The sequence below is a fragment of the Panthera pardus genome, unplaced genomic scaffold (assembly GCF_024362965.1).
Source record: "Panthera pardus isolate Hobbes unplaced genomic scaffold, ASM2436296v1 HiC_scaffold_20, whole genome shotgun sequence".
NCBI lineage: Eukaryota > Metazoa > Chordata > Mammalia > Carnivora > Felidae > Panthera > Panthera pardus.
The window spans coordinates 93,328,670-93,341,715 of record NW_026526766.1 but is presented as its reverse complement, the minus strand read 5'-3'; the positions used below and the strand labels follow the sequence as shown (position 1 = coordinate 93,341,715).

At 54.2% G+C, this 13,046-nt stretch overlaps 1 protein-coding gene across 5 annotated transcripts in view; it reads left to right on the top strand.

Moving 5' to 3' along the window:
• The window catches only part of PNPLA7 (patatin like phospholipase domain containing 7), a 63,740-nt gene that overhangs the window by 24,733 nt on the left and 25,961 nt on the right, over window positions 1-13,046 (top strand). For all 5 annotated transcript variants that reach the window (XM_019438347.2, XM_019438346.2, XM_019438350.2 and 2 more), the window contains 6 exons: window positions 2,085-2,162; window positions 2,995-3,200; window positions 4,538-4,669; window positions 5,481-5,604; window positions 6,108-6,221; window positions 10,241-10,310. In XM_019438347.2, the coding sequence (XP_019293892.2) occupies window positions 2,085-2,162; window positions 2,995-3,200; window positions 4,538-4,669; window positions 5,481-5,604; window positions 6,108-6,221; window positions 10,241-10,310 (724 nt within the window). The remainder of the gene's footprint in view (window positions 1-2,084; window positions 2,163-2,994; window positions 3,201-4,537; window positions 4,670-5,480; window positions 5,605-6,107; window positions 6,222-10,240; window positions 10,311-13,046) is intronic.

The following is a 13,046-nucleotide window of genomic DNA, read 5'->3' as shown; positions in this document are numbered from 1 at the left end:
GCAGAATTCCAGGTTTTCTCTGTTTTTTTCTCTCAACACTCTCAATATTTGACTTACTTTTGTCTTGCTCATGTTCATTTCTGAGAAGTTAGATGTAATTCTTTGTTCCTCCGTAGCTCAGGGGTTTCTTCTCTCCAGCTTCTTTTTTTTTTTTTTTCCTCCAAGTTTGTTTATTTATTTATAAGAGAGAGAGACAGGGTGAGCGAACTGGAGACAGAGAGAGAGAGGGAGAGAGAGAGAATCCCAATCCCTGACACGGGGCTCAAACCCACAAAGTGTGAGATCATGACCTGACCTGAAACCAAGAGTTGGACACTAAACTGACTGAGACCGCCAGGCACCTCTTCCTTCCGACTGCTTTCAGGACCCTCGTTTGTCTTGGACCTTCTGTGCTTTGAAATGATCTGTATGCCTGGGTGTGGTGTTCTCTGACTTCCTGGTCTGTGGTTTGGTGTCTGACATTCATTTGGGGGAATTCTCAGTCATTATTGTTGCAGTTATTTCTTTTGTGTCTTTCTCTCTTCCTCCTCCTCCTCCTAGCCTTCCCTTCACATGTGTGTCACACCTTTGTCGTTGTCTCACAGCCCTTGGGGATCCTGTTCTGTGTTTACAGTTTTGCTTGTTTGCTTGAGTTTCACTTTTGGAGTTTCTGTTGCTGTGTCCTTAAGTGTCAAGAGTCTTTGCTCAGTGAGTCCAGTCTGCTAATGAGCCCATCAGAGTGCTCCTTTCTGCCATACTGTCTTTATCTCCAGCTTTTCTCTTTGGTTCTCGAGATTTCTCCCTCTGCGCTTACACTGCCCATGTGTTCTCGCGTGCCGCCTACTTGATCCTACAGAGCCCTTGGTGTATATTAACCGCAGTTGTTTAAAATTCTACTCTGATAATTCCAACACCTCTGCCAGGTCTGAGTCTGCTTCTGATGCTGCTCTGTCTCTTCAGACTGTGTTTTTGCCTTTGTGTGTGCCTCGTGGTTTTTTCTTGATGGCTGGATGTGATGTCCCGCGTCAGAGGAGCTGCAGTTTCCCTCTGCTCCCCTGGCAGATCCAGGAGGTGCAGCTGGGCTGGTTTTCTCCCTTCCTCAGCCCCATAGCTGCTGCCACTGCAGCCCAGCCTGGTGGGGTGTGGGACCTGGGCTCTAATCTGTGGCTTCCTGCCTGGCTTCAGGGGGCACAGCACCACCCCCACCCTCCCCACCCCCCCGCCCCAGGCCTGTTTTCTAGGCTTCTGAGAAAGCACAGGGGGGACAAGGCCTGCCACAGTGCACCTGCACCTTCTCTGCGCAGGCTCCAGGTAGCCTCTGGCTGGAAGAGGGGAAGGGGGTGTCTTCCTCACTTGGGAAGTCAGCACAAGGCCTAGCAAGGCCACCCAGACTCTGCACCTCAGCATCTCATTCATACAAGAGAGTAGCTGTGCTGCCACCTGACCTTACAGTAACCCTGTGCACCTTTGAAAAGATTGATGGTTTTCAGTTGCTGCTTTTAATAGCTTTTATTATATTAAAGGTATAATTAATGATAAAAGAGAAGGAACTCTTGTCAGTAGTTCTTGAGTGATATAGGGAGGAGTGGGGAGGGGAAGGAAGGGGAGGGCCATGGGTCCCGTGTGGTCTGTGTTCAGTGGGGCCTGTGCCTCTGCGTTGGAGTCTCCCAGTGCGTCTCAGGGTCACCCCCAACCCTTTAGGGAACACAAGATGGCTGACGTGGGCTGGGGCTGGGCACTCCCCTTCCTCTGGCCAGCTAAGCCCTGATGAAGCCCCAGCAGGTCAGGCTGTGCTGAAGCAGTTTCCCCTGCGGGCAGGCCTGTGAAGAGCACAGAAGCCTCTGGAGTATTTGACAATATCCTGTCCCTCCCTCTACTGGAGGCCTAAAGGCGTTTAGGGCGTTCTTCTTGGGTATTTCCTATGAGAGCCCAGCTGGGCTCCTGGAGGTCAAGTTCACAAGGCAAGGGGGCTCCATGTCTGATGTCTGAAGTCCTGTGCCAATGGTACCAGTGTGATGTGGGTGGCTGTGCAGGGTCCGCCTTGGCAGCCGTCCTCAGACAGTGTCCGTGCTCTCTTGTGTTGGTACTTGCATTCCTATTTTTAGGACACCTCGCTCTTGGATGGCCGGGTGACGCTTCTCCATGTTCCGGGGGGCACGGTGGTGTCGAGGCAGGGAGACCAGGTGAGCAAAAGGCCATGGTCGGAGGGAGTGGCCACCAGGGCTGCCCAGTGCTGTAGCCAGTGCTGGACAGGATGCAGGGTCTGTTGTCACTGTTCCTGAGGGTGCTCTTCCCGTGGGGCTTGTGGAGGTGTCTACAGCCATGTTGTGAATCACTGAGCCCGCCCTGTTTGTGGGGTGCGTGTGCACACTCACAGACGCACGCGTGCTTGCATATGTGTGAGGGTCATTACTGAGCTCCTAGGTGCAGAGGACATGCTTTTGTTTTCTCAATTCCTAAGTCCAAATACAGATGAAAAATACATTTTTCTAAATAAATGAACCTAATTTCTGATTCTGAAAGCCTTGTTGTGCTGGGCAGGCAGGGATCATCTCCATGGCATCTGCCCTCCTGGGAGCTCGTCTCTCTTGCTGCTGGGTGGTCTGGGTGTCCCTCTTTGTAGGAGTTGGGTCTTCTGTGGCCCCTGCACCAGTATGCCGGAAGGTGTTTTGTTTAGTGTGCTCTTAGAGCAGCTTTGGTGAAACAGGTGTTTTTTGCTGGGAGAGCAGACTGAGCATGGGCCCTCCACCCTTGTGCCCGTGTACCTGCTGGAGCGTCACTACACGGGCCCAGGTGACCACAGCCAGCTGAAGACCCAGGGGCAGGACTTGGGGGACAGAGCTCCTAGGCAGCACGAGCCTGTGCCCAGGAACAGTGACATGAGACAGCACAGGCAGAGGAGAAGCGTGCAGTTCCTGGGCCGCCCCCTGGCCCCGCCACGCAGAGCCCCCATGGTGCTGCTGCGCTGACTGCCCGGACCCAGGGGTCTCCAGCCCACACCCCTTGTTTGGTTAGGACGTGAACATCCTCTTTGTGGTCTCGGGGCTGCTGCATGTGTACCAGCGGAAGATCGACAGTGAGGAGGACACCTGCCTATTCGTAGTGCGCCCGGGGGAGATGGTGGGCCAGCTGGCAGTGCTCACGGGAGAGCCCCTCATCTTCACCATCAAGGCCAACAGGGACTGCAGCTTTCTCTCCATCTCCAAGGCCCACTTCTACGAGTGAGTCCCCGCTGGGCCTCGACCTGCCACGTGAGGCCAGGCCGGCCTGGGTGGCTCCTGTGCGGGTGGCTGTTGTGGGGCCCACGTCAGGCACCTCTCGGGGCCCTGCCTCTAGCCCTACTCACACCCAAGGAGACAGGAGTTCCAGGGAGAAAGGTGAGGTCAGTGGGGTGAAGTAGCAGGAAGGGCTTGTTACCCTGTGGGGTGGCCACCATGCCCCCTGCCTCTGGAGGCCCAGAGAGCTTCGGGTCCTCTTCAGGAAGACAGTCCAGATCATCCCTAAGCCTGGACGTAGACCCTTGTCCACCCCGTCCAGCCCCTCCAGGCCCAGAGGTGTCCTCAGCCTGCTGAGGGAGCCTGATCGTCACCCCTGTGTGCGTGTGTGTTGTGGGCTCACAGTGTGTGTCATAGGCAGCTCCCGCCCTGCACACATCGTCTGACTCATGTCCTGAGAGAGCTCATCTAACCCTGGGCCTTTATGTACTAAATTCACGGCTCCCACCAAACTCCCCTCCTGGCCCCTGTGTCGGCCTGATGTGCTGACCACCCCCTGCAGTGCCTCAGGGGCTTCCTCAGTCATTGTCCAAAACCGAACTGCCAATTTCCCCCCAGTTTTCTCCTGCTCCCATTTTTCTCTTCTCTGTAACTTGTGACTCTATCTGCCGCTTGCTCAGGCAGAGTTTTGGAGTTGCCCCAGCCTGCCGCCCCTGAGCTAACCGTGCCCTTGCTGCTCCTTCTAGAAGCCTTCACAGTATAGGGGACACCCTGCTGCTGCCCTCGTCCCCAGCAGCTGGTTCACACACGGCGACCAGGGAATTGGGTCTGTTGCGTTCCTGCCGGCCAGAGCCTGCCAATTACTCTGTCACGCCCAGAATCGACCCAGGGCGTTCCCAAGGTCCTGCGTGGCCACTGCCTTCTGACCTCTCAGCCTCGCCCTCACTCTTGTGCCCCCATTCAGCCCTTTTTCCACACCCACTCTGGTCTTCATGGCACATTGCATCCCACTGCTGGGGTGAGACGTCAAATGAGGCCTGTACTCGGAGCACATCTGTGGGGGCGATGGCAGCTGGCAGGGGCCTCCACAGACTCTCCCAAAGCTGCTGGCGGCTGTGGGGCGTGCACAGACCACATCGGAGCAGGTGGCTGAGTGGTTGCTGAGCTCTGTCCTAGCCCTGGGCCTGTGTCCCTGTCACCTGCTACGTGGCATCACCATTTGATAAGTGTGGGTACAGGTCCCGCCAGCTCCAAGTGCTGTGGCCTGGAGGGAAGGGGGTAGCACCGGAAGGGTTGGCTGTAGGTCTTGCTGGAGCAGGAGTGACTCTGGGCGGGCTTGGCAGAATCATGCGGAAGCAGCCAACGGTGGTCCTGGGCGTGGCGCACACCGTCGTCAAGCGGGTGTCGTCCTTCGTGCGGCAGATCGACTTCGCGCTGGACTGGATGGAGGTGGAGGCCGGGCGCGCAGTGTACAGGTGGGGCCCGTAGGCATGCAGGTCTGTCACCTGCAGTGTCTCCACTGGGAAGACCAACTCCTCTGGCTCTGCTCCCTGAGGTCCCCACACCCACGTGCTTCCTGGCCCTCCTCCCACGGTGTGCGTGCGCACACACTCAGACACGCGCACACACACACTTTTTCATGGGCATCCTTCCCTATCAACGTATGCAAATGCAGGCTCTCCTTTAAGATGGCCCAGCAGATGGGATGTTAGCACAGCCTGGGTGAAGGTGCTCATGTGCTGAGCGTCTGGCCTCTTAGCTCCACGTCGCAGCAGCAGCTGTGTCCAGAGTTTCACACAGACACGGGCTGTTGCCATCTGGTTTTTATGGTATTGAAAATTAAAATCAACAACATTTAAAATATTTATGTATTTTTTGATGTATTTATTGAAGTTTATTTGAGAGGGAGAACGTGAGCGGGGAAGGGGCAGAGAGAGAGAAAGACAGAATCCCAAGCAGACTCCACGCTGTCAGCGCAGAGCCTGACACAGGGGCTCGAACTCGCGAACGGTACTGCCAGACCATGACCTGAGCCGAAATCAAGAGTCAGATGCTTAACCAACTGAGCTGCCCAAGCGCCCCGAATGATCATTTGCTTAAAAATCACAATAAGCCCTTTATACGTTAGCGTATGTATTTTTTGATGGAAAATAACTGTATTTTCCCAACCAAAAAAATTTAGTGAGAAGATAATATTTTTTTAATTAATTGGTTTATTTGCCACCTCAAATGGTAGAGGGCTTCCCGGCCTTGCCCCATCTGCTCCATCGGCCTCTGTCCCCACAGGCAGGGAGACAGGTCAGACTGCACCTACATCGTCCTCAGTGGCCGGCTGCGCTCTGTGATCCGCAAGGATGATGGCAAAAAGCGCCTAGCGGGGGAGTATGGCCGCGGAGACCTCATCGGTGTGGTAGGGCCAGATTCCCTGTCCCCACCAGGCCCTGCTCCAGGGTGACTCCTGGCTCCTTACCTGGGTGTGGGGAGGGGGCCCTCCAAGTGACCTCATGTGGGACATGCCTTTCCTGGGGGCCGGCGTGCTTGCTCTCACCCAGGCTGCAGCACCAGGGCTTGGAACGGTCATCCCTGAAGGTCTCCAGAGAGGACAGCCGGCCGGGTGGAGCTGGGAGCCCCTCTGAGAACCTTGTGTAGGATGAGGCCCTGCGGGATGCCCGGCCCCTTTGGCCTCAGGCAGGTTCCAGTGCTGCTGGATGCTCACCCTGTCGCAGGCTGTCACTGACGCTCCTCCAGCACTTCAGGGGTGGCTTGACGAGCCCCTTTTCCTCCTGTTTCCCGCCTGTATGCCGCACTGCAGAAGGGCCACCACGTGCTCTGCCTGTGGTTGCGTTCAGAGTGTGGCTGGCTGGACCTACAGGGCTGGAGGGCGTGAGCACCTCCCCAGCTTCTCTTCCTCAGGTGGAGACGCTCACCCACCAGGCCAGGGCGACCACAGTGCATGCCGTTCGGGACTCAGAGCTGGCCAAGCTTCCGGCGGGAGCCCTGACATCCATCAAGCGCAGGTACCCGCAGGTAAGCACTCCTGTTCGGGCTGCCTTAGGAAAGCAGGACATCCAGACCAGGAACTCGGGATTACTTGACCCTGGGCTACGTCCTTCTGAGTACCAGAGTGGGTACAGATCGAAGTGACCTGAAGCAGGCTCGTTGCCCGTTTTCAAGGAGGTGTCAGTATGGACCAGCACGTGGGGATAAGGGCCTTGGGGCAGGTGGCTTGGGTGTTGCCAGGAGGTGGGAGGGGTACACGGGCACTCAACGAGTGAAGCCACCTGGCGCCTCCCTCAAGATGAGCCACGTCACAGGTGATACTGAAAACCAGTGAGGGATCTCACGACAGGCAGGAACAGGCGCGATGCAAGTGTGGTTTTCGCGGTGGGGGCTTTCTTGCTGTGCTTCTTGGGAAAAGTGGACTCGGACTTTGGACAAGGCAGATTCAGGCTTGGGCGAGTGGCCATTGGTCCAGGCAGTGGACGGAGGGGAGTCTGTTCTGCTCCCGGGGCAGATGGAATGGCTGGTTTTCGTCTCCCTGCTTAGAAGCAGTAAGCGTGCGGCCTGGGAAATGGGAGGGCCTCGGGCCCGGGGGTTTGGAGGAGGATCGGGAGCAGAGCCGCTGCAGGAGGAAGAGATGGCCTGTTCTTTCCTCATCAGCACCGTGTGCACGTTTCGTGCAGACATCTCTGCTCTAGAACAGAGCAAGTTTATTTTACAAAGTTATTTTCACTTTAGCACCAAAACTTGATAAAAATGCAGAAAACTTTCATTTCTCTTAGTGCTACAAATACTCTAAATGTGAGCAAATCACCTATAAAAAATATGTATTTGATTAGGGCCTGTTTAAGGAATATTAGCCTAATGTTGAGAAACTATTAAAATGTAATTAATTATGGGAAAAAGTCAAAAGGAAGTCTTCCTCTTACGACTATATCAGGGCTTTTGACAAAATTCAGCCACGGGTAGTAAACACTCTAAATAAAATGGAAGTGAAGAAACCTTTATTCCAGAACACCCAAGTCCAAAACAAGATAGGCCCCTCGTCACCTGACGGGAAAGGTTGAAAAAAATGAAACAATTGGCCTAAGTTTGGGAAAGGAGTAAAAGTTGGATTTGCAGCAAACAGGTATCTTGTTTGTGGAAAAGTGGAGGGTTTACAAGGTGGACTGGAGCATGTGAGTTGAGACCAGCACAACCACATGAGGAACTGTGTGCATGTGTGGGGCCCACGCAGCCCAGGGCAGCCTCCTGGTTCCAGCAGCTGGGAGCACCTAGGACGTGGCCCTGCTGTGTCCTACGTGGGATAGGGTGAGTCTTTCCCAGTTGGAAACGAGGGAATGGATGTCTTTCTGTGAACAGTTTAGGGTGCCTTCCCTGGGGAAGCAGCCGGGGGCCACCTGCCCAGCAGGACCTTTTCTTGTGGGCACACAGAGTTGGCTGGGGGAGGCACTGCACCCCCTTGGCATGCCACTGTATATTCTGGCTCCGTTTAGATAGTTTGTAATCCTTTACTGTCATCTTTCATTTGGCTGTTCGTGTCCCAGATTTGGTCTCTGGGGACCCCTTAGTCCTGTCGTGCCATGTGCATTTCTGGCCCGGAGCCCTTGGTCACTCTGCTGGAGCTCCCAGGGTCTTCCCTTTCCGTGCCAGCCTCTCCCTCTCCAGCAGTGAGAACATCTGCTCCTGTCTTGAGCTGTTTGTTTAGGAGTGTGTGCAGCTCCTCCCTCGAGGACCCCCCCACCACCGCAGAGCATTACCCCACACCAAGCCGCTGCCCACCCCCCCCAGTTCTTCTACTTCCCCCTGCACCTGCCCACGGCTGACGCCCGCATCTTCCCTCCCTCAGCACTTCTGCAAGCCCGTGATCTGTGGGAGGATCTGGGCCCAAGTCTGAGGGCCTTGATCTAAGCACCAGGACACCCCTGTGAATGGCAGAACAGTGGTGGTGGTGGCCAGGGCCAGTACGTGTGCCACCAGCGGCCACGCGGTCACTGGGAGCAAGGGGGAGCCAGCTGCTTCCTGTTCTGCAGGGCTGCTCCCTGGTGGGCCCATAGAAAGACCCTCTGCTCACACCCACTCCCCTGGGGGCCCACAGACTTCACCCATGTGCAGCTCCCAGGAGCTCGTGGTGCGTCCCGATGCTTCTCCATCACACGCTGGCTGCTACTGGGCTGACTATCACCGTGTGTGCTCTCCCATAGGCACTGGCCTGGCCTAGATCCCGGGCTTGCTTGCTTGGTGCCCTCCAACACAGGGGACCGCTGGCCACTCGGCCCCGTGGGGCGGCTGCTGCCAGCACGCCACCCACCACCACCGTCCTCTCTGTGTCTGTGCTTGGATTTTGTGTAAACGAAGTGTTTTCTGTCCGGCTTCTGTTGCCCGGTGTGGTGTCTGAGGTCTGTGTCCTGTTGACATGTACTTTTTGCTGCAAAGCAGTGTCCCACCCTGCGCCAGGGTGCACTCATCTGTCCTGTTGATGGACATTTGGTTGTTCCCAGCTTGAGGCTGTTCTGGAAATATTTTCATGGCACATGTTTCGTTTCTCTTCGGAACCACTTGACACTGGCATTGCCGGGTCAGAGGGTAGACATATGTTGGATGTGGTTGCCCGTGTGGTTGTACCAGTTCATGGCCCCAGCAGCACACAGCCTGTCACCAGGCGTCAGCACTTGGTGGCTGCACTCGTTCGTTCCACAGGAAATGGCTCTCCTTGTGCTTAGAATTTCCCTGATGACCAGAGATGTTGAGCACCTTTTCGTATGTTCGTGGGCTTATTTTGAACCTTTTTCACTTGCTGTAGAAATGATCACTTTTTAAATTAGCCTTAATGAGAATTATTATACATTTGTAACTGTGATAATTATACCATGTGTATGTTTTTAAAGGCTCTTTTAGAGATACAGATTCAAATATTAATGGATAAAATGCTGTGTTTGGGATTGGCTTCAAACCTTTTCAGGTGTGTGTGTGTGAACTGATTGTGGCTGGGTGATGGAGGGTGGGGTTCGCCCTTGTGTATCGTGAAATTTTCCACAATAACGTGTGGTTTTAAAATTAGCTCCAAGCAACAGTTTGTTGCTAGATTACTTCTATACAAACCAGACTCCTTTTTAGTTTCTGTTTTGGACCACTGCTCAAACTGTTTTTTGTCTCACACCTTAAAATGTGGACAGTTTCACTTGCCTCGTGCATGAGTCTTTGACTCCAGCATCGTGGGGGTGAGAGAGGCTCTCTGAGTCGGTTTTCCAGGGCTGTTGGTTACTGGAGCCTAAGGTCTCAGCCGGCTCCTTCCAGGGGCAGCCCCAGAGCTCAGGGCTGTAGATGGTCAGAAAGCAAACCAGAGGCTGAGGCCTGGAAAGGCAGAGGACAGCAGACAGGCAGCATCCAAGGGACCTCATCAGTGTCTTCAGCTTGCTTTCTGATATAATTTAGGTTTTACTGAAGCTGACAGCAGCTTCTCTTTACACAGTGGCCCTGGACTGCATCTAGGAGCTACAGTGGTAGGCCGCCTGCATAGTATAAACCCTAGCAATGAAAACATCTGACTTTATGTGAAAGTATGTATGAGTAAATTGTAAATATCTTGGCATTCCAACCTTAAATACTTTGTCTATGACATTTAGCATTAATGTAGCCATGTAATACTTCCTGGATGTCATGTCATACTCATCCCGTGTCCTGCCCAGGTCTGGCCCGCTCAGGAGCACATAGTGAGCCCTTGGCTCTATGGAAGCCCTTCCTGGCCTGCCTGTGGATGTGGCTGTGGCTTTCTCTGGTGCTCTCGTGCCCTGGAAGTAAAAGGAGACTCTGGGACAGGCTCCAGATTACAGGGCATGTGCCCCTCACACCTGCTGCCTGCAGTGGACTCTAGGAAGGCACCCTATAGAGTTGGGTCCTACCTGCAGGTGACTAGCCAGCCAACCACACTACCCACAGCCCACAGCCCAGAGGGGTTTACAGAAGTAGTGATTTTGAAAATGTGGATCCAAGGTGCTTCGCTTCTTGGTTTAAATGTGTGGTCTCCTTTCTTTCTCTGCCCCCAGGTTGTGACTCGGCTGATTCATCTCTTGGGTGAGAAGATTCTGGGCAGCCTCCAACAGGGAACTGCTTCTGGTATGTCCTTGGGCCTGGCTCCTGGGAGCCCTGCCTACCTCACTGGAGCCCTGCCTGGGGGGAGTGGGGGAAGCGAGGGGAGAAGGGGTGGCAGGAGGGGTGTGGTGGCCAGGGTGGGGCAGCTCTGAGCTGGTGGGGAAGGCGCTGGGGTTTGCTGATATGGGTACTGGCAGCAGGCAGCATGGTAGGGAAGCCCTGGGGCCTCCCCTGTTTTTTGGCCACTGGATGGCACGGATCTGAACCCAGCACTGGGGCAGGTACTTGAGGGAGTCTGGCCTGTCTGAGCGGGTGAAACAATTCCCTGATGTTGGGACTTTTCCTGCCAGCTTATGTGTTCTGTTCTGGTTCTAATTCTGAGAATGTGCGCTTTTAAATACTTGCTAGATCCCCTGTGCTGTTCAACAGCAACTGGTTCCTCCTCACTATTTTGGGACCACCTGCTGCCCCTTGGCCTGCAGCCCCTCTGCCAGAGCCCCTTCATCAGAGCCCTGCACCCACCTGGCCACCCCAGTGCCCTCTGCTCCTCATCTCCCCTTTCCCACTTCACTTGAATCCCCTGACTCACCCCACACCTCCCTAGCTCTGTCTCCTGTGCCAGGACTATGTCCTCCCCCCGCCCCCCATCCGGTGCAGTGCCCTGGGCACAGTACTGCATCTTGTGGAAGGATGGAGGTGCACAAATGTGCTGGGGGGGACAGCAGAGCAGGGTGGGGCCACCCGAGTCCAGCACAGCTCATCTCCACCAGCTGCATCTGCCAAGACCCTATTTCCAATGCGGTCCCACTGCACGGTCCAGGGTGGACACAGGAGGTGTGTGTCTGTCTGTCTCCCCTCCAAGCACCTGTACAGTTAGGTGGGAAGCAGGTTTCCTGTAGGAGGCACATAGTTGGATTCTGTGTTTGTCACCCCTTCTGACAGCTTCTTTTTATTTGTGTATAGACCGTCTGCCTTTAATACATTTACTCACATCAGGGTTTATACCTGTCATTTTATTATTTGTTCTCTGCTCTCCCCTCTCATTGTTTTGTTACTTGGATGCCTCCTTCTGTCTTCTTTTGAGCTCCTTCAGCCTTTTTGAGTAATCCGTTCCTATTCATCGGTCGTGGTTCTGGGGTGCGACCTCATACCACATCTTCAGCAGTTGCTGTGGGCTTGCGGTTCCCGCCCCTTCCCGTCCGGCCATCTAGTACCAACACGCTGTCCCTGAGGGCGGGCTGCAGGGGCCTCACCTCCGCTCCGGTCCCATCATTCTCCCTTGTTCTACACACGTTGAAGCCCCTCACACGGTGTTGTAATTTTGGCTTTCAGCCGTCAAACATGATCTTGAAGCTTGAGGGGAGAATCATCTAGAATATTTCCCACTCTGTCACTCTTCATCCTGGTGACCCTTCCCTTCTGTCTGAAGAAGTGCCTTTCGTGATGGTCCTTTCAGGGCAGGTCTGCTGGCTGCGTACTCTCGCAGCTTCCCTTCGTCTTGAGACCCTCTCTCACCTTCATCCTGAAGGCTGTTTTGCTGGATGTGCCACCGTGCTGACGGCCCCTGGGGGCTGTGCCGTCCTCCGGCCGCCACGGCTTCTGCTGCGAAGCCCAGACGTGACTTGTTCCCACATCTCTACGCCATCCTTTCTCTCTGGCTGTGTTCAAGCCTTTGTCTTTGTCCTTAATTTTTAGAAACCAAATGCTCGTCTTCTTGAATCTACAGATTTATATCTTTTACCAGACTTGGAAGGTTTCAGTCTTTATTTCTTCGAATGTTCTTTCAGCTCTTTACTCTTTCTGCTCTTCCGGAAATCCACAGACACAAATGCTAGACCTTCTGTTATTGTCCCAGAGGTCTCTTGGGCATGGTGGGTTTTTTTCCTTCTTCCAGTGTTCAGATTGAGTAGTTTCTTGTGATCTTTCCTCAAGGTCATTGGCTCTTTCCTCTGTCTTCCTGATTCTGCTTTTAAGCCCATCCAGAGAGTTTTTTTATTTCAGTCATTATATTTCTGCACCGGTGTTACTGGTCGTGATTGCTGTTTGTAGCTGGTTGTGATCACTGCTTTATCATCCTTGTCAAGTAATTCCAAATTCCATGACATGTTGTCACTTTTGTCTGTTGATGTTGCAGGTGAGATTTTCCTGGCTTTTGGTAAACCTGGTTATTTTGGATTATATCCTGTATTTTGGGCGTGATGTCATGACACGCTGGTTCTCATTTAAATCTTCTGTTATAACAGACTGTCAGCGTGCTTATGTTCGCAGAGCATGTCCTGGCCCTGACAGTTTGAATGTTAATTTAATTCTCCAGGCCTTTGCGCTGTTACTGCGGTCTGCCCTACTCGTGTGCTCCCTAGAGCCACTGTGGAGGCAGGCTGGCTGCTGTTCTGTACTATATTCTGTTCTCAGAGCCTCTGCTGTGCGATTCTGGCTGGTTTTGTGCGTAGGCCACTTGGCGGTGAGCCCAGGACTTCACGCTAGGTTTAGAGATTTCCTTCTCCACCCCTCTTCTCTCTGTGATTTCCCCACTCTGGTGGGCGTGCACCCCTACTTGCCAGTGCAGGGTGTGGAGAGTTGGAGGGCTCCAGCCCACTGTGTGTGTAGCCCCAGGCAGGTGTTTGCTTAGTGCCAGGGGCCCTGGAAAATATCCCTGGAGGCAGCACCTGGCTGGGAGGGATGGATGGACCCTGCCTGGCTGGGGAGGTGGGGAGGGGCAGGGATGCCACAGCTTTGGTGGCGCTGATGAGGTGGTTCCCA